This window comes from Salvelinus fontinalis, chromosome 10 (assembly GCF_029448725.1).
Source record: "Salvelinus fontinalis isolate EN_2023a chromosome 10, ASM2944872v1, whole genome shotgun sequence".
Lineage (NCBI taxonomy): Eukaryota > Metazoa > Chordata > Actinopteri > Salmoniformes > Salmonidae > Salvelinus > Salvelinus fontinalis.
This window is the reverse complement of record NC_074674.1, coordinates 36,256,501-36,272,794: the sequence shown is the minus strand read 5'-3', so window position 1 is coordinate 36,272,794 and position 16,294 is coordinate 36,256,501. Positions and strand designations below refer to the sequence as shown.

At 42.4% G+C, this 16,294-nt stretch overlaps 1 protein-coding gene across 3 annotated transcripts in view; it reads right to left on the bottom strand.

Moving 5' to 3' along the window:
- Positions 1–13,581, bottom strand: part of LOC129864119 (endoglin-like) — a 66,962-nt gene extending 53,381 nt beyond the window's left edge. Inside the window, exons 1-2 of one of the 3 annotated variants that reach the window (XM_055936738.1) lie at positions 9,290–13,581; positions 7,755–7,981 (exon numbers count right to left, since the gene is read on the bottom strand). In XM_055936738.1, coding sequence (XP_055792713.1) covers positions 7,755–7,818 — 64 coding nt within the window. In that variant the 5' untranslated portion in view covers positions 7,819–7,981; positions 9,290–13,581. The remainder of the gene's footprint in view (positions 1–7,754; positions 7,982–9,289) is intronic. The other 2 variants (XM_055936736.1, XM_055936737.1) reach the window with 2 other exon arrangements.
- Positions 13,582–16,294: the final 2,713 nt, after the last annotated feature.

Below are 16,294 nucleotides of genomic sequence, written 5' to 3'. Positions count from 1 at the left end.
CTGTACACTCTCGTTGGCTGGCCCTCGCTTCATACTCGTCGTCAAACCCACTGGCTCCAGGTCATCTACAAGACACTGCTAGGTAAAGTCCCCCCTTATCTCAGCTCGCTGGTCACCATAGCAGCACCTACCTGTAGCACGCGCTCCAGCAGGTATATCTCTCTGGTCACCCCCAAAACCAATTCTTCCTTTGGCCGCCTCTCCTTCCAGTTCTCTGCTGCCAATGACTGGAACGAACTACAAAAATCTCTGAAACTGGAAACACTTATCTCCCTCACTAGCTTTAAGCACCAGCTGTCAGAGCAGCTCATAGATTACTGCACCTGTACATAGCCCATCTATAATTTAGCCCAAACAACTACCTCTTTACCCACTGTATTTATTTATTTATTTATTTTGCTCCTTTGCACCCCATTATTTCTATCTCTACTTTTTTCTATCTCTACTATCTCTACTTTTTTTACTTTTTTTTACTTGCTATATTGTATTTACTCCGCCACCATGGCCTTTTTATATTTTTATTTATTTATATATATATATTGTTTGCCTTCACCTCCCTTATCTCACCTCACTTGCTCATATTGTATATAGACTTATTTTTCACTGTATTATTGACTGTATGTTTGTTTTACTCCATGTGTAACTATGTGTTGTTGTATGTGTCGAACTGCTTTGCTTTATCTTGGCCAGGTCGCAATTGTAAATGAGAACGTGTTCTCAATTTGCCTACCTGGTTAAATAAAGGTGAAATAAAATAAAATAAATAAAAAATGTTTCAAGTTCGTTGCAGACAGGCTATGTGTAGCCAATTTGATTTATAGGATATTTATTTTTATCAGGATATTCTCTACCTGCAGGCTGCAATGGCTTTACATACAGAAACATATATCTGTCATATTCCAGGCAGCATCAGCGTGTGCAATGTTTCCGTTTCGTTGCTTTGGTTGTCTCTTCCTTCAAATTGACAAGGTGTTCCATAAACACTCTATTAGCTCTCAGTCCTCAGGTTGGTCACAGTGTGAACAAACATTTGTTGGCTGTATAGGCGTTTTTTACATAGTTGGCAATGGCAATACAAGTTATCTTTTAGGTTTGTATAATTTTTTGGGATAGAATTAGGATTAACCACATGACAATGATTTTGAGATACGAAGACCTTATTATAAATTAAATGAAACTGTTCCATGAAAATGTGCACATGAAAACCATGAAAATGTGCACATGAAAACCATAACTGGCACTCATATCGGTGGAAATGATAAGATAAACTGGCATTCCACATGAAAAAGTTTGCCGATTCCTCATGTAGCCTATGACCGGCTACTTCAGCAGAGTAAAGCCAGATGGTCGGGTCAGGTTAAGTTTTTTTTTTCTGGCTCTCTAGATCTCTGGCTCCCTCAAGTCATGTGTGTCTTATTTCATCAAACAGTGTGCTTAAAGCTTCAGAAAATTGTTGATTTTATTAAAACACATATGTGTCTATATAGTGTATGGTAAAATTTCAACCAGTCAATTGGGTTGAAAGAACAGCCGACTTTTGGTCGACCAAGATTGTTTACATCGGGGAACGCCCTGCTGTGTGTGTGGTTATTTAGGTGTGTTAATGGAATTGAGCTGTGGTAGAAAAAGAACCCGATTGTCATACTTGAGTAAAGGTAAAGATGGCTTAATAGAAAATTACTCACATAGAAGTGAAAGTCACCCAGTAAAATCCTACTTGAGTAAAATTCGAAAAGTATTTGGTTTTAAATGTACTTAAGAATCAAAAGTAAATGTAATTCCTAAAATATACTCAAGTATCAAAAGTAAAAGTGTAAATCAATTCAAATTCCTTATATTAAGCAAACCAGACGGCAGCATTTTCTTATTTTTTTAATTTACGGATAGCCAGGGGCACACTCCAACACTCAGACATAATTTACAAATGAAGCATGTGTTTAGTGAGTCCGCCAGATCAGAAGCAGTAGGGATGACCAGGGATGTTCTCTTGATAAGTGTGTGAATTAGACCATTTTCCTGTCCTGCTAAGCATTCAAAATGTAACGAGTACTTTTGGGTGTCAGGGAAAATGTACAGAGTAGAAAGTACATACTTTTCTTTAGGAATGTAGTGAAGTAAAAGTTGTGAAAAAAATATAAATAGTAAAGTACAGATACCCCAAAAAACTACTTTAGTACTTTCAAGTATTTTTACACCACTGGTATTGAGGATGTGAAAGCTGGTCTGTAGACAGCTTGTCTTCATATATAATCGGCTCTGTTTACAACTCTTGTCAGATATCTCCTCATGTCAGAAGTAGTACAACAAATCCATTGAGGGCCTATGGCTGACCCACACACACACACACACGTATCTCTTAGAAGCTTGAGAGCTGTCTCTAAATTAATCTTTATGGTTTGTCTGTCTGTTGCTGTTCCTAAGGCAATCTGATGCTTTGATGTTGAAAAACTTAGTGTGCTCTTGTCATTCACTATACTAGCAGTTCTTTCCTAGAATGGTGATGCTAGGAACTTTAGATATGACGAATGTTAAATACATTGCCGTTCCCCATTGATACACTACAGGCTCTCTCTATATCTCTCTCTGTCTCTCTCACAGACACACACAAACACACACATACAGAAACATATATCTGTCATATTCCAGGCAGCATCAGCGTGTGCAATGTTTCCGTTTCGTTGCTTTGGTTGCCTCTTCCTTCAAATTGACAAGGTGTTCCATAAACACTCTATTAGCTCTCAGTCTTCAGGTTGGTCACAGTGTGAACAAATGAATTTATCACTAAACGGCGAGACATTGTGAATTTGCTCTATAGTGAGAGTCTATTCATCTTCCAGGCATTAATTAGCAAACGTGGTTTTTGGAGGGAAAGACTAATTTAGCGGTCGCTGTGCTAACTCCGTTCCACCGAGCAGATGGAAACGGCAGAGACGCATTGCACACTGGGTGCTCCCAATCATTCAAGATTGATGTCGCTTTGCACAGCATATGTTGCTCATAGAACCAACAGACATTACCCCGTTTTTCTCCACTGATTTCCCAGAACATATTAACGAGCCCACTTTGGGATCGTCGCATCATAGATAGTATAGCTATGAACGTTCTGCTACTTTTCGACACGTTTGAGAAGTTGAAGAAGTGGAGTTAGGTAGAGTCTGGAACAAAGACAGAAAGATTGTGCTGCTTTGCAGTGCCAAGTTTTATTTTTCTTCCTCTAAGAGTAATGAAATAGTCTGAGAGTGGAAAGCTGTCAAAAAACTTGACTATATTTCCTCAGGAAGATAAGTACCGACTGTTAAGAGCCCTGGGCATGGCTTTGGGATTTGTTGGAGCCATATGACAAACATCTGCACTACAGGGCTTTTAATTAAAGCCTATCCCTTGATCACACTTTCTACTTTTCAATGTATTAATAATGGGAAAAGATTCTATCAAAAGCCTTCCATCATATTCAGAGGGACTCTCTATAACCCTAAATGTGGCCCCTACATAAGCACACCAACACACACAGGAGCACACTCATGCGTGCACACACACAAGCACACACACCAAGTGTGTCATAAATCAAAGAGAATTTTGAGCACTTCACCACATGAATCCAGAGAAAGCAGCATGACACCTGAATCAACAAGAAGGTTCAACTTTATACACCCAGGCTTGCATAGCTCTACCATTAGGGTCAAATAACAAGTGACTGTAGCTACCCTACGTTGTTTCAATTCTGAACACCAATGGTGGTTTTTAAGATTTGTGAGACACATCGCAACAAGCTTCAACTAAAGCCTGTGACACCTGTCATTGCTTCAAAGCATCAACTGTTCAATAATAATTTCCTGTCCTTTAGAAGCTTAGCTGACAACTATCTCTGTTCTGCCTGAAGAAAGCAGCACATCAACATAGCATACTAAATAGTTTATGAATTTGCATAGTGGGAAATAAGGAATAGGTACCAAACAGCCAACCCAAGTACTACTCTCTCTGGGATTTGGGGAAGATAACCCAAAAATAATGTTTAAAGGGACAGGTACAAATCCCCTTTCAAGACTTCTTCTGATTGGGCAGACCCTTGGCTGAGTATGGGCAGACTGGCCAGAGATAATAGCTACACAACGCCATGCCTTATCTGTCCACAGTGTGCAGACGGCTGCCGCTGGCATGTGCACATAGCGGTCGCCATTCTGATGAGGAGTTTTATCTCCGCGCCATGTACTAATGAGCCATTCAGGTCGCACGCCACTGCCTGCCGACCAACCCAACCTGGGGGACCTGGGCCTTACCGATCCCCATGGATAGTGCACCACGATGAGAAAGACAGGCAGACAAGGTCCAGGGCCTGGCCAGAAACGGTGCCTGAAACGAGTGGACACTTAAATATCAATGACTGTGTTTTCGTTTAACATGGTCATCTTTTGTTAAAAACTAAAGTACTACATGTAAATATTTGTGTGTATTTGTTAAGAGCTCAACGGAACTAGTGCTCTCTCTCTCTTTGCCTTACAGCCAAGTAATAGAATAATTACTGAGGCTCAAGCATCTCCTTGCAGATGAGAAACGATTGTGTATGTTACTCTCAAAATGTTTTTCCTAGATATGAAAAGTCTTAAATTAAATGGTTTCTGAGATGAAAGTGTGCCTATCAACATTAGGTGATGCATAGCCTAAATAGAGTGAGCTAGATGTGTTTTACAGTGCTTTGATATATGCCTTACCGCATGAGGGGTGCCTTGTTAACAACTTAATTCAAGAAAAACATAACTCACAAGCTGGGAAAAAATGATTTGTCTCTGAACATTTTATATGACACTGCTGCTGCCCTGCTTTACTCCAGAGATAAAGTGAACCATCACACATCATTCATAATCTATACACAAACAGGAAAAGTTATCCGGCAGCAAACATTATTGTAACTCATCAAACGCTTACTCTCCCTTTTAGGTACAACAGACAGAAATAGAGAGAGAGCAAGAGAGAGAGAGAGAGAGAGATAGGTAGAGAGGTGAACAACATACTGTAGCATACCCACTGGGCACAGACATCAATTCAACGTCTATTCCACGTTGGTTCAATGTAATTTCATTGAAATTACGTGGAAACAACGTTTATTCAACCAGCGTGTGCCCACTGGGTAGCTAGTCCTGCTCAGCACTGCTAGTCAAAGAGAGAAAAAGAGGCAGTCAGAAATGGATTGTTGATTGCAACAGTGAGATAGAAATCGGTCTGCAGCAGCGACAAGTGGTCGCGTCACTATGTCTCCCTGGTCCTGCCACCCAGTCTGGCTGCAGTGTGGGGGAAGTGGGCTATTTAGACTCTCAACGCCATTTTTAACAGAGGCAGCAGTTTTTTTTGTTTTTTTGTTATTTCCCTCTGCAAGTTCCTACTAAGGAGCTGTCTGTCACCTCTTTTTATCCCTCTCTTTCTCTCTCATCTCTCTCTGCATCTTGCCATAGTGTATTTCACTCTCACACACAATCTCTCTCTCCCTTTAGTCCCTCCCCCTCTTTCTGTCTCTCTCTCTCTCTCTCTCTCTCTCTCTCTCAATCTCTCTGCCTCATCCCTCACTTCACCCTCCTCTCTATCTCTCTCTCTCTTTCCCTCTCCTTTCATCCCTTTCTCTCTCTCTGCACCCCTTTCCCGATCAACCCACTGTGTCTCTGATGTATTGTTGGATAGTTACATAATCCACGCTAACCACCACCACCATCTCCAACCCTCAACCCCCCCCCCCCCCCCCCCCCCCCAGCCTCCAGCATAGCTTCCTCAGGATGTGGTCCTAGTGGCTTCCCTGCCTGCTGTTCTGCTGCTCTCCTTACCTTTCTTCCCTCCATCTCCCTCCCTCCTAGTCTGTCAGCTTCCCCCAAGCTCTCCTTCAGGCTCCCCTCCCTCTACGGCAGCTGCCTAATCACTTTTGTACTTTTCCTCCAGTCTGTGGAGAAGGACCCGGCTGGGAGGAAGTGCAGCGGGAGGCCAAGAGTCGACAACCATCACGTCAGGCTCCCACGGGGAACTAACTGCAGTGGGGAGCCGATGAGGCCTACAGTCAACCTAGCCTCCTGTAGGGACACCCCCAGAGAGGGGCTGTACAGCTGATGGCCCCCATGGAACTACAGAACAGAAGTCTGGAGTCCAACTACTGTCTGGAGCCCAAACGGAGGCCCCCAACAGGGGCAACAGGGATTTAATCCAGTGAGACCAAAGCAGTCGACACAGATTCCCAACTAGAATCCACTACAGAGGGCTACACTGTCGACAGACAGTCACAGTTGCAGCCACAACCTCAGCCACTCACTAGTGATGGGTGTAAAAAATGCTGTATTCAGAAACGTTGCTATAGTATTCCTATTTGGAAGTCTTACAGAATATTCCAATGTCTTGGCATGTCTCGGTTATGTTGCAGTTTCAAGTTGTATTAGTCGTATGTACAGGATACACATGGTATATACCATCCAACAAAATGCTACTTGCAGGTTCCTTCTCCACAATGGTACAACAATAATAAATAAAAAAACAATACAAACTGTTTTGGACTGCTTTCCTTTGTCTGCAAGAGCCAAATACATAAAATGTGCATATATCAGTGCACGGACATGAGGATCCACTGGAATAGCATGAACTACACCTGCTCTGTCTGACATAACTATCTGAAATAAGCATCACTCCAAGGATCTACACATGTTAGTGGCCAGAGCATAACACAAGACCTGTCAGAGCATAACTGAACACTGCAGATTCTCTTCCATTTCCTACATAACACTCCAGCTAACTGCCAACTAACCACTGCAGCCACAGAGAGCAATTGTAATGGCACCTTTTTGTAGGAACTAATGGAGGGTACGACCATTGCTTGTTGGCCAAAGCCTATGGGGAAATTAATGTTTTTTTTTGTAGGGTTTTGGGATAAAAGAGGAAAATAAGACCTGTGGTAAACACAGGCTTAGGAGATCTTATTAGTTTTGTTCTATGACATCTCCATCAGCTAATGTCACTTTTTGTGAATTTTGAAACATTTATGTAATCAAAATAAGCACATAAAGCAGATAAATGCTTCATAATTCATAAAGGTCATGTTAACTGACTGATATTACAAATGTATAAGATCTAAGCCTGTGTTAACCTCAAACCTTATTCTTTGCGTTTATCCCAAAACCCCATTCATTCACCATTGATTTTTAGGAATAGCTGAACAAACCTGAGATGTAATTTCCATTTTTTAGGACTACAAGCTGGCGAGCTCTATTTAACATACCTATTTTTTTAATCATACGCCCCAAAAACTTACTTGATAAATATATCAAATATACACCCAACCAAGACAAATCTAGGCTACCTATAGCGTATACCAGCACAATAATAAACTGATCCACACATTGCTCATTTAGTCCTTATACTTTATGAGTTTTAATGAAAGTAGTCTTCAGGAAATATTGTCAGTCACTATACACGTTACACCTCTATATACAGACTCATCCAATCAACTGGTAATCCTGAGAGAACCACTGAAAACAGCTGTGAAAATAAAGCCCTGGTTGTTTTTTAAAAAGAGATGAGGTTAGAATACGTAAATCATGACAGTTCAAATCAAGGTTAATGCCGGTTTTTGAACTTTGCTTACGCAGAAGGAAAGACCCTCTAGGCTTCAATTCAGCACCAGTCTCCAAGTCGAGTCTAGCACACTAGCCGTCAACCAAACAGCTCTTCACTTACACAACCATTAAGAAGAGATGGAAGTTGGAGGTTCAACCAACCGTTGGTCTTACCTGAAGTGGCGATGGCAAGGCAGAGTAGAAGCAGAGGTAAAAGTGGCATGTTGCTGCTCTCCATCTCTAAGTCAGATATCTGTGGGAGTCACAATGAAGAACTTGTCGGTGTCTAGGTGCTCGGGCAGCGTCCTCGTCCAATGGCAGCACGGCTGTGACTGTGGTGGCAGTGGTTCCGCTCCAGAGGGGTTACCACACAAATCCAGCCTTGATAGGTCAAAGGTCAGCTAGGAGAAATGAGGCGGGGCGTCAATAGGAGATTGCCAACTGCCAAGCTAAGTCATAGATGTGGTGACTACTGAAAATATCCAATCAATAAGGAATAGTGTATACCTCTGGTATTACTGATGCTGCACATTTATATAATTACATCAGAGTATAATTAACATAATGTCAATGCATATTAATCAATGTAATACTCATCCTCTACACTCAATGCTGGCAAGCTTAACAAATCCCCTCAAGTAACCTTTCCTGTTGAAAATTAAATTGTGAGATGGTGTTGCCAAGATTATAAACTGCATCACTTTCTTTTTTTCTGTCTTTTATCTGGAATAGTGGTATCTGAGATTATTATAGGATAAAATGTTCTCTCCAGAGGGCCTCTTCCTAAACGTCCAGGATCAGATGAAGTACACTGATTAACATCTATGTTAGTGATGATTAACAAGGCAATTTCTAATAAATGTATGTACTGTACCTCTCTCTACTCAACTACCCCCCATTTCTAGTTAGGTGATTGATTAGAACTGTTGCTACCATACCAAATTCAGATAGAAAATGGGATAATTCGTTAAAACTTGACACGTGACATTGCCATCAACTTCTGCATGTGCAACTAATGATAGGCTACAAACGTATAACATTTATACTTCCAATGTGATTGTCTGTCCTTGGATAGCCTAGAATATTATCATGGGGCCCGGAGCTCTAGGGTTATCCAGTGGTCAGTAACTGCTGGCCCAGCCTGCCAGGAAACAGTATGGCGTCGCTTTCTTTAAATAATGTTACAATAGGGAGATCTGATAAGCAAGGGAGACTGCTCTTGTTATATGATTCATATAGAGCGAGGGGAAAAGACTATATAAACTGTTTATGCAACCAAAGCAAAACAAAAGTAACTATGGCTACTTCCTTAACCAGACAAACACGAATTATTGAGTCAAATGCCTAATAACGGTTTAACTATAGAAAATGGTCACTAGAAAGTAGTTGAATATTTCAGGTAAACGGAAGACAGGCTATTAAAGTGAAACCAAAGCAAAACCGTTAATGTTTTTATTTGGCTGAAATAAATAGGACGAATAAGTGAAACTCATAGTTCTGGTTTTCAGAAATGTACGATAATACGGCTATAGGCTAGACGTTTATTTGACAATAACTCTCAGTACACAACTTTATAATTCATGTTAACAAGTTATCTTATCTAATTGTCACCTATCATTGGCTTCAAATAAACAACACATAAAGGGAATACATTGTACCAGGGACAACAGCTAAAGCTGTCAGCAAAGCATTGATTAAAAGAAACTCACATATCAACGGAGAATGTCCCTTTTAAATTGCGGGTATAAACCACGAGTGCAAAAGAAGCAGTCAGTCATGTAAACCCTCATAAACTTTCTAGTGTAGCTGGGCGGGCGGGGAAGCGCAGATTTACTTTCGTACCACTCCCAAAGACCAGAGCTTCGCGCGCTGGTGCTGATGCCGGTGACTGACGTCAATACCCGCACTGCTTGTCAGCACAGAACATTGTGAGAGAAACTAGGGATTTCTTTGAGATCTTGCATCTCAGGTGAATCGACAACAATGAGATATGGTCGACCGGTAGCAGCCTAATGAAAGAAAAGAAAGTATAAATCACAGAAGCATGAGTTTGGTCTTTCCATAACCCATTCAACATGGTTTATTACATTGTAATAACATAGCAATAACCCAAAATGTTACGTATTATCTAGAGTAAAGGGGTTGTGTCTTTATAATCTCAGATGGGATGATGATGATGATGATGATGATCCCTAGGTTTTGGAAGATTCTCACCTCAGTATAACATATTATTGTCAAAAACAACTGGGGACCACACCGCCCTCTTGAGGCCAATATTGCCACAATCATCATTTGTCGCTCTATGGGAGTTGTGTCTTGTGACTGTACTCTCTCTCATCCTTTTGTTTTGTTTTGTTTATGAGAACAAATTGACATCATGTTACCAGGGATATAATTTCAGAATTAAAAATTAATAATTATGTATAAACATATTACTAATATAGAATGGTATGATGTGATGATGACATCCAACAATTGTCCTCTTGTCAAATGTCTTATTTGATAGGCTAATTAATAAGTTATCCAGTCAGTTGTATATTTGTGACGGAAGTCATTAAAATGTCTTGTTAACAAACCATAGTTTTGGCAAGTCGGTTAGGACATCTACTTTGTGCATGACACAAGTCATTTTTTCCAACAATTGTTTACAGACAGATTATTTCACTTATAATTCACTGTATCACAATTCCAGTGGGTCAGAAGTTTACATACACTAAGTTGACTGTGCCTTTAAACAGCTTGGAAAATTCCATAAAATTATGTCATGGCTTTAGAAGCTTCTGAAAGGCTAATTGACATCATTTGAGTCAATTGGAGGTGTACCTGTGGATGTATTTCAAGGCCTACCTTCAAACTCAATGCCTCTTTGCTTGACATCATGGGGAAATCAAAGGAAATCAGCCAAGACCTCAGAAAAAAAATGGTAGACCTCCACAAGTCTGATTCATCCTTGGGAGCAATTTCCAAACGCCTGAAGGTACCACGTTCATCTGTACAAACAATAGTACGCAAGCATAAACACCATGGGATCACGCAGCCGTCAAACCGTTCAGGAAAGAGACGTATTCTTTCTCCTAGAGATGAACGTACTTCGGTGCAAATCAGTGCCAGAACAACAGCAAAGGACCTTGTGAAGATGCTGGAGGAAACAGGTACAAAAGTATCTATATCCACAGCAAAACGAGTCCTATATCGACATAACCTGAAAGGCCGCTCAGCAAGGAAGAAGCGACTGGTCCAAAACTGCCATGAAAAAGCCAGACTAGGGTTTGCAACTGCACATGGGGACAAAGATCATACTTTCTGGAGAAATGTCCTCTGGTCTGATGAAACAAAAATAGAACTGTTTGGCCATAATGACCATCATTATGTTTGGAGGAAAAAGGGGGAGGCTTGCCGAAGAACACCATCCCAACTGTGAAGCACTGGGGTGGCAGCATCATGTTGTGGGGGTGCTTTGCTGCAGGAGGGACTGGTGCACTTCACAAAATAGATGGCATCATGAGGAACAAACATTAGGTGGATATATTGAAGCAACATCTCATAACATCAGTCAGGAAGTTAAAGCTTGGTCGCAAATGGGTCTTCCAAATGGACAATGACCCCAAGCATACTTCCAAAGTTGTGGCAAAATGGCTTAAGGAAAACAAAGTCAAGGTATTGGAGTAGCCATCACAAAGCCCTGACCTCAATCCTATAGGACATTTGTGGGCAGAACTGAAAAAGTGTGTGCGAGCAAGGAGGTGAACATGTTTGTTCACAAACAGGTGAACATGTTTGTAAAAGTGATGCATGCAACCTTTAAATTAATTTAGGATATTTTAAATGAAAACATAAGAATTGAACAGTACAGCACAGGAGGTTGGTGGCACCTTAACTGGGGAGGATGGGCTTGTGGTAATTGCTGGAATAGGTGTTTTTCATGTGTTTGATGCAATTCCATTCACTCTGTTCCAGCCATTATTATGATCTGTCCTCCCCTCGAAGCCTCCACTGCAGTACAAGTACTGGAACGAGCTGCAAAAACCACTCAAACTAGACAGTTTTCTCTCCATTCAAGACTCAATCATGGACACTTGCTGACAGTTGTGGCTGCTTCGCGTGATGTATCGTTGTCTCTACCTTCTTGCTTTTCTGCCAATAATGTTTGTACCATGTTTTGTGCTGCTACCATGTTGTGTTGCTACCATGTTGTTGTCATGTGGTGTTGCTGCCATGCTATGTTATTGTCTTAGGTCTCTCTTTATGTAGTGTTGTGGTGTCTCTCTTGTCGTGATGTGTGTTTTGTACTATATTTTTAATCCCCCGTCCACGCAGGAAGCCTTTTGCCTTTTGGTAGGCCGTCATTGTAAATAAGAATAAGAAAAATACATGAAATAAATAAATGGTACACTATATAGTACATACAAAAGTATGTGGGTACTCCTTCAAATTAGTGGATTCTGCTATTTCAGCCACACCTGTTGCTGACAGATGTATAAAATCGAGCACACAATCATGCAATTTCCATAGACAAACATTGGCAGACGCATGGCGTTACTGAATAGCTCAATGACTTTCAACATGGCACCATCATAGGATGCCACCTTTCCAACAAGTCAGTTTGTCAAATTTCTGCCCTGCTAGAGCTATCCCGGTCAACTGTAAGTACTGTTATTGTTAAACATCTAGGAGCAACAATGGGTCAGCCGCGAAGTAGTAGGCCACACAAGTTCACAGAACGGTGCTGCCAAATGCTGACGTGCGTAGCGGGCAAAAATTATCGGTCCTCGGTTGCAACACTCACTAATGAGTTCCAAACTGCCTATGGAAGCAATGTCAGCACAATAACTGTTCGTTGGGAGCTTCATGGAAATGCGCAATGCCAAACATCGGCTGGAGTGGTCTAAATCCTGCCGCCATTGGACTCTGTAGCAGTGGAAACGCATTCTCTGGAGTGATGAATCACGCTTAACCATCTGGCAGTCCGACGGACAAATCTGTGTTTGGCGGATGCCAGGAGAATGCTACCTGCCCCAATGCATACTGACAACTCTAAACTTTGGTGGAGGGGCATAATGGTCTGGGGCTGTTTTTAATGGTTCGGGCTCGGCCTTTTAGTTCCAGCTTAGTGGCAACATTTTGGGGAAGGACCTTTCCTGATTCTGCATTACAATGCCCCCTTGCACAAAGCGAGGTCCATACAGAAATTGTTTGTCGAGATTGGTGTGGAAGAACTTGACTGGCCTGCACAGAGTCCTGACCTCAACACCATCTAACAGGATTTGAGTTATGTGATACATGAATGTTTTTTGTTCTTCCCTGGAGTCATGTAGTCAATAATGTTATCTTAGGTATCTCCCCTGTAAGTCTGGTGTCAACAATCTGAAATGTATACATTTTCCATAGTATAAACGAGTCATGATCTGGAATCATGAAGCAAGTGTTTTTGTAGGCTACATAGCAAACACAAAATCCTATAGTCCATTTTCTTCACAGGACTGGTACTATAGCAAACATGTAATGGCTACAAAACATATTGAGGAATAATCATATTCCGAATTTACACATACACTACATGACCAAAAGTATGTGGACACCTGCTCGTCGAACATCTCATTCCAAAATCATGGACATTAATAGGGAGTCGGTCTCGGTCTCCCTTTTGTTGCTATAACAGCCTCCACTCTTCTGAGAAGGCTTTTCACTAGATGTTGGAACATTGCTGCTCAGACTTGCTTCCATTCAGCCATAAGAGCATTAGTGAGGTCGGGCACTGATATTGGGTGATTAGGCCTGACTCGCAGTCGGCGTTCCAATTCATCCCTAAGGTGTTAAATACAACATGCACACACGCTCAGCTTGTTGTGGACACCCCTCTACATGTAAGTAGACACAGGAGGACCACAGTACATTGGCCATTCATCACAGACAGCTAGATAGATAAGCACCCACAAGCCTAGCATAGCAACGTCCCATGCACACCAGACAGTCTGCACGTACACCTCAGCATTTAGGGGGTGTCTCCTCTATAAGCTGTGAGCGACACTTCCCTTCTATCCACAGTGGGCCACTGGGGGGGGGGGGGGGGTTATTTCTCTGTAGTCCTTCAATAACAGGAAACAATCCGCCGCTCTGTGGTCATCGTCTGTCATCGCTGGTCCAGCAGGTCGACACGGGTTTCAGCGCGGTGCCACGAGTTTCCATGTCGCCGGCCAGCAGCACGTCAGTCTGAGGGGGACGTTTGTGAAAGTGTCCACGCGCCAGCTCACAGGTTTCCTTATGGCTCTCGTGGGTTCTGGGTCAAGGCAGTGTGTTAGCAAAGGGCTTTGAAACATGACGTGGGAGATTGGCAAGACAGGAGCTGGAGGTCATACAGTGCATTTGTTAAATCATGGAGGCCCTCGTTGGGTTTTCTTTGATTCATAGTATTGGCCTAAGGCTGCAAGTGTATGTGTAGGCCAGTGGAGGTTGCTGAGGGGAGGACGGCTCATAATAATGGCTTGAACGGGGCGAATGGAATGGCACCATACCATGTGTTCGATGTTTATTTTATTTATTTATTTTATTTCACCTTTATTTAACCAGGTAGGCAAATTGAGAACACGTTCTCATTTACAATTGCGACCTGGCCAAGATAAAGCAAAGCAGTTCGACACATACAACAACACATAGTTACACATGGTGTAAAACAAACATACAGTCAATAATACAGTGAAAAATAAGTCTATATACAATATGAGCAAGTGAGGTGAGATAAGGGAGGTGAAGGCAAACAAAATATATATATAAATAAATAAAAATATAAAAAGGCCATGGTGGCGAAGTAAATACAATATAGCAAGTAAAAAAAAACACTGGAATGGTTGGTTTGCAGTGGAAGAAGGTGCAAAGTATAGATAGAAATAATGGGGTGCAAAGGAGCAAAATAAATAAATACAGTAGGTAAAGAGGTAGTTGTTTGGGCTAAATTATAGATGGGCTATGTACAGGTGCAGTAATCTATGAGCTGCTCTGAAAGCTGGTGCTTAAAGCTAGTGAGGGAGATAAGTGTTTCCAGTTTCAGAGATTTTTGTAGTTCGTTCCAGTCATTGGCAGCAGAGAACTGGAAGGAGAGGCGGCCAAAGGAAGAATTGGTTTTGGGGGTGACCAGAGAGATATACCTGCTGGAGCGCGTGCTACGGGTGGGCGTTGCTATGGTGACCAGCGAGCTGAGATAAGGGGGGACTTTACCTAGCAGGGTCTTGTAGATGACCTGGAGCCAGTGGGTTTGGCGACGAGTGTGAAGCGAGGGCCAGCCAACGAGAGCGTACAGGTCGCAGTGGTGGGTAGTATATGGGGCTTTGGTGACAAAACGGATGGCACTGTGATAGACTGCATCCAATTTATTGAGTAGGGTTTTGGAGGCTATTTTGTAAATGACATCACCGAACTCGAGGATTGGTAGAATGGTCAGTTTTACAAGGGTATGTTTGGCAGCATGAGTGAAGGATGCTTTGTTGCGGAATAGGAAGCCGATTCTAGATTTAACTTTGGATTGGAGATGCTTGATGTGAGTCTGGAAGGAGAGTTTACAGTCTAACCAGACACCTAGGTATTTGTAGTTGTCCACATATTCTAAGTCAGAGCCGTCCAGAGTAGTGATGTTGGACAGGCGGGCAGGTGCAGGCAGCGATCGGTTGAAGAGCATGCATTTAGTTTGGAGGAGCAATTGGAGGCCACGGAAGGAGAGTTGTATGGCATTGAAGCTCGCCTGGAGGGTTGTTAACACAGTGTCAAAAGAAGGGCCAGAAGTATACAGAATAGTGTCGTCTGCGTAGAGGTGGATCAGAGACTCACCAGCAGCAAGAGCGACATCATTGATGTATACAGAGAAGAGAGTCGGTCCAAGAATTGAACCCTGTGGCACCCCCATAGAGACTGCCAGAGGTCCGGACAACAGACCCTCCGATTTGACACACTGAACTCGATCAGAGAAGTAGTTGGTGAACCAGGCGAGGCAATCATTAGAGAAACCAAGGCTGTCGAGTCTGCCGATGAGGATGTGGTGATTGACAGAGTCAAAAGCCTTGGCCAGGTCAATGAATATGGCTGCACAGTACTGTTTCCTATCGATAGCGGTTAAGATATCGTTTATGACCTTGAGCGTGGCTGAGGTGCACCCATGACCAGCTCTGAAACCAGATTGCATAGCGGAGAAGGTATGGTGGGATTCGAGATGGTCGGTAATCTGTTTGTTGACTTGGCTTTCGAATACCTTAGAAAGGCAGGGTAGGATAGATATAGGTCTGTAGCAGTTTGGGTCTAGAGTGTCTCCCCCTTTGAAGAGGGGGATAACCGCAGCTGCTTTCCAATCTTTGGGAATCTCAGACGACACGAAAGAGAGGTTGAAAAGGCTGGTAATAGGGGTGGCAACAATTTCAGCAGATAGTTTTAGAAAGAAAGGGTCCAGATTATCTAGCCCGGCTGATTTGTAAGGGTCCAGATTTTGCAGCTCTTTCAGAACATCAGCTGACTGTATTTGGGAGAAAGAGAAGTGGGGAAGGCTTGGGCAAGGGCAGTGCTGTTGACCGGGGTAGGGGTAGCCAGGTGGAAAGCATGGCCAGCCGTAGAAAAATGCTTATTGAAATTCTCAATTATAGTGGATTTGTCGGTGGTGACAGTATTTCCTATCTTCAGTGCAGTTGGAAGCTGGGAGGAGGTGTTCTTATTCTCCATGGACTTTACAGTGTCCC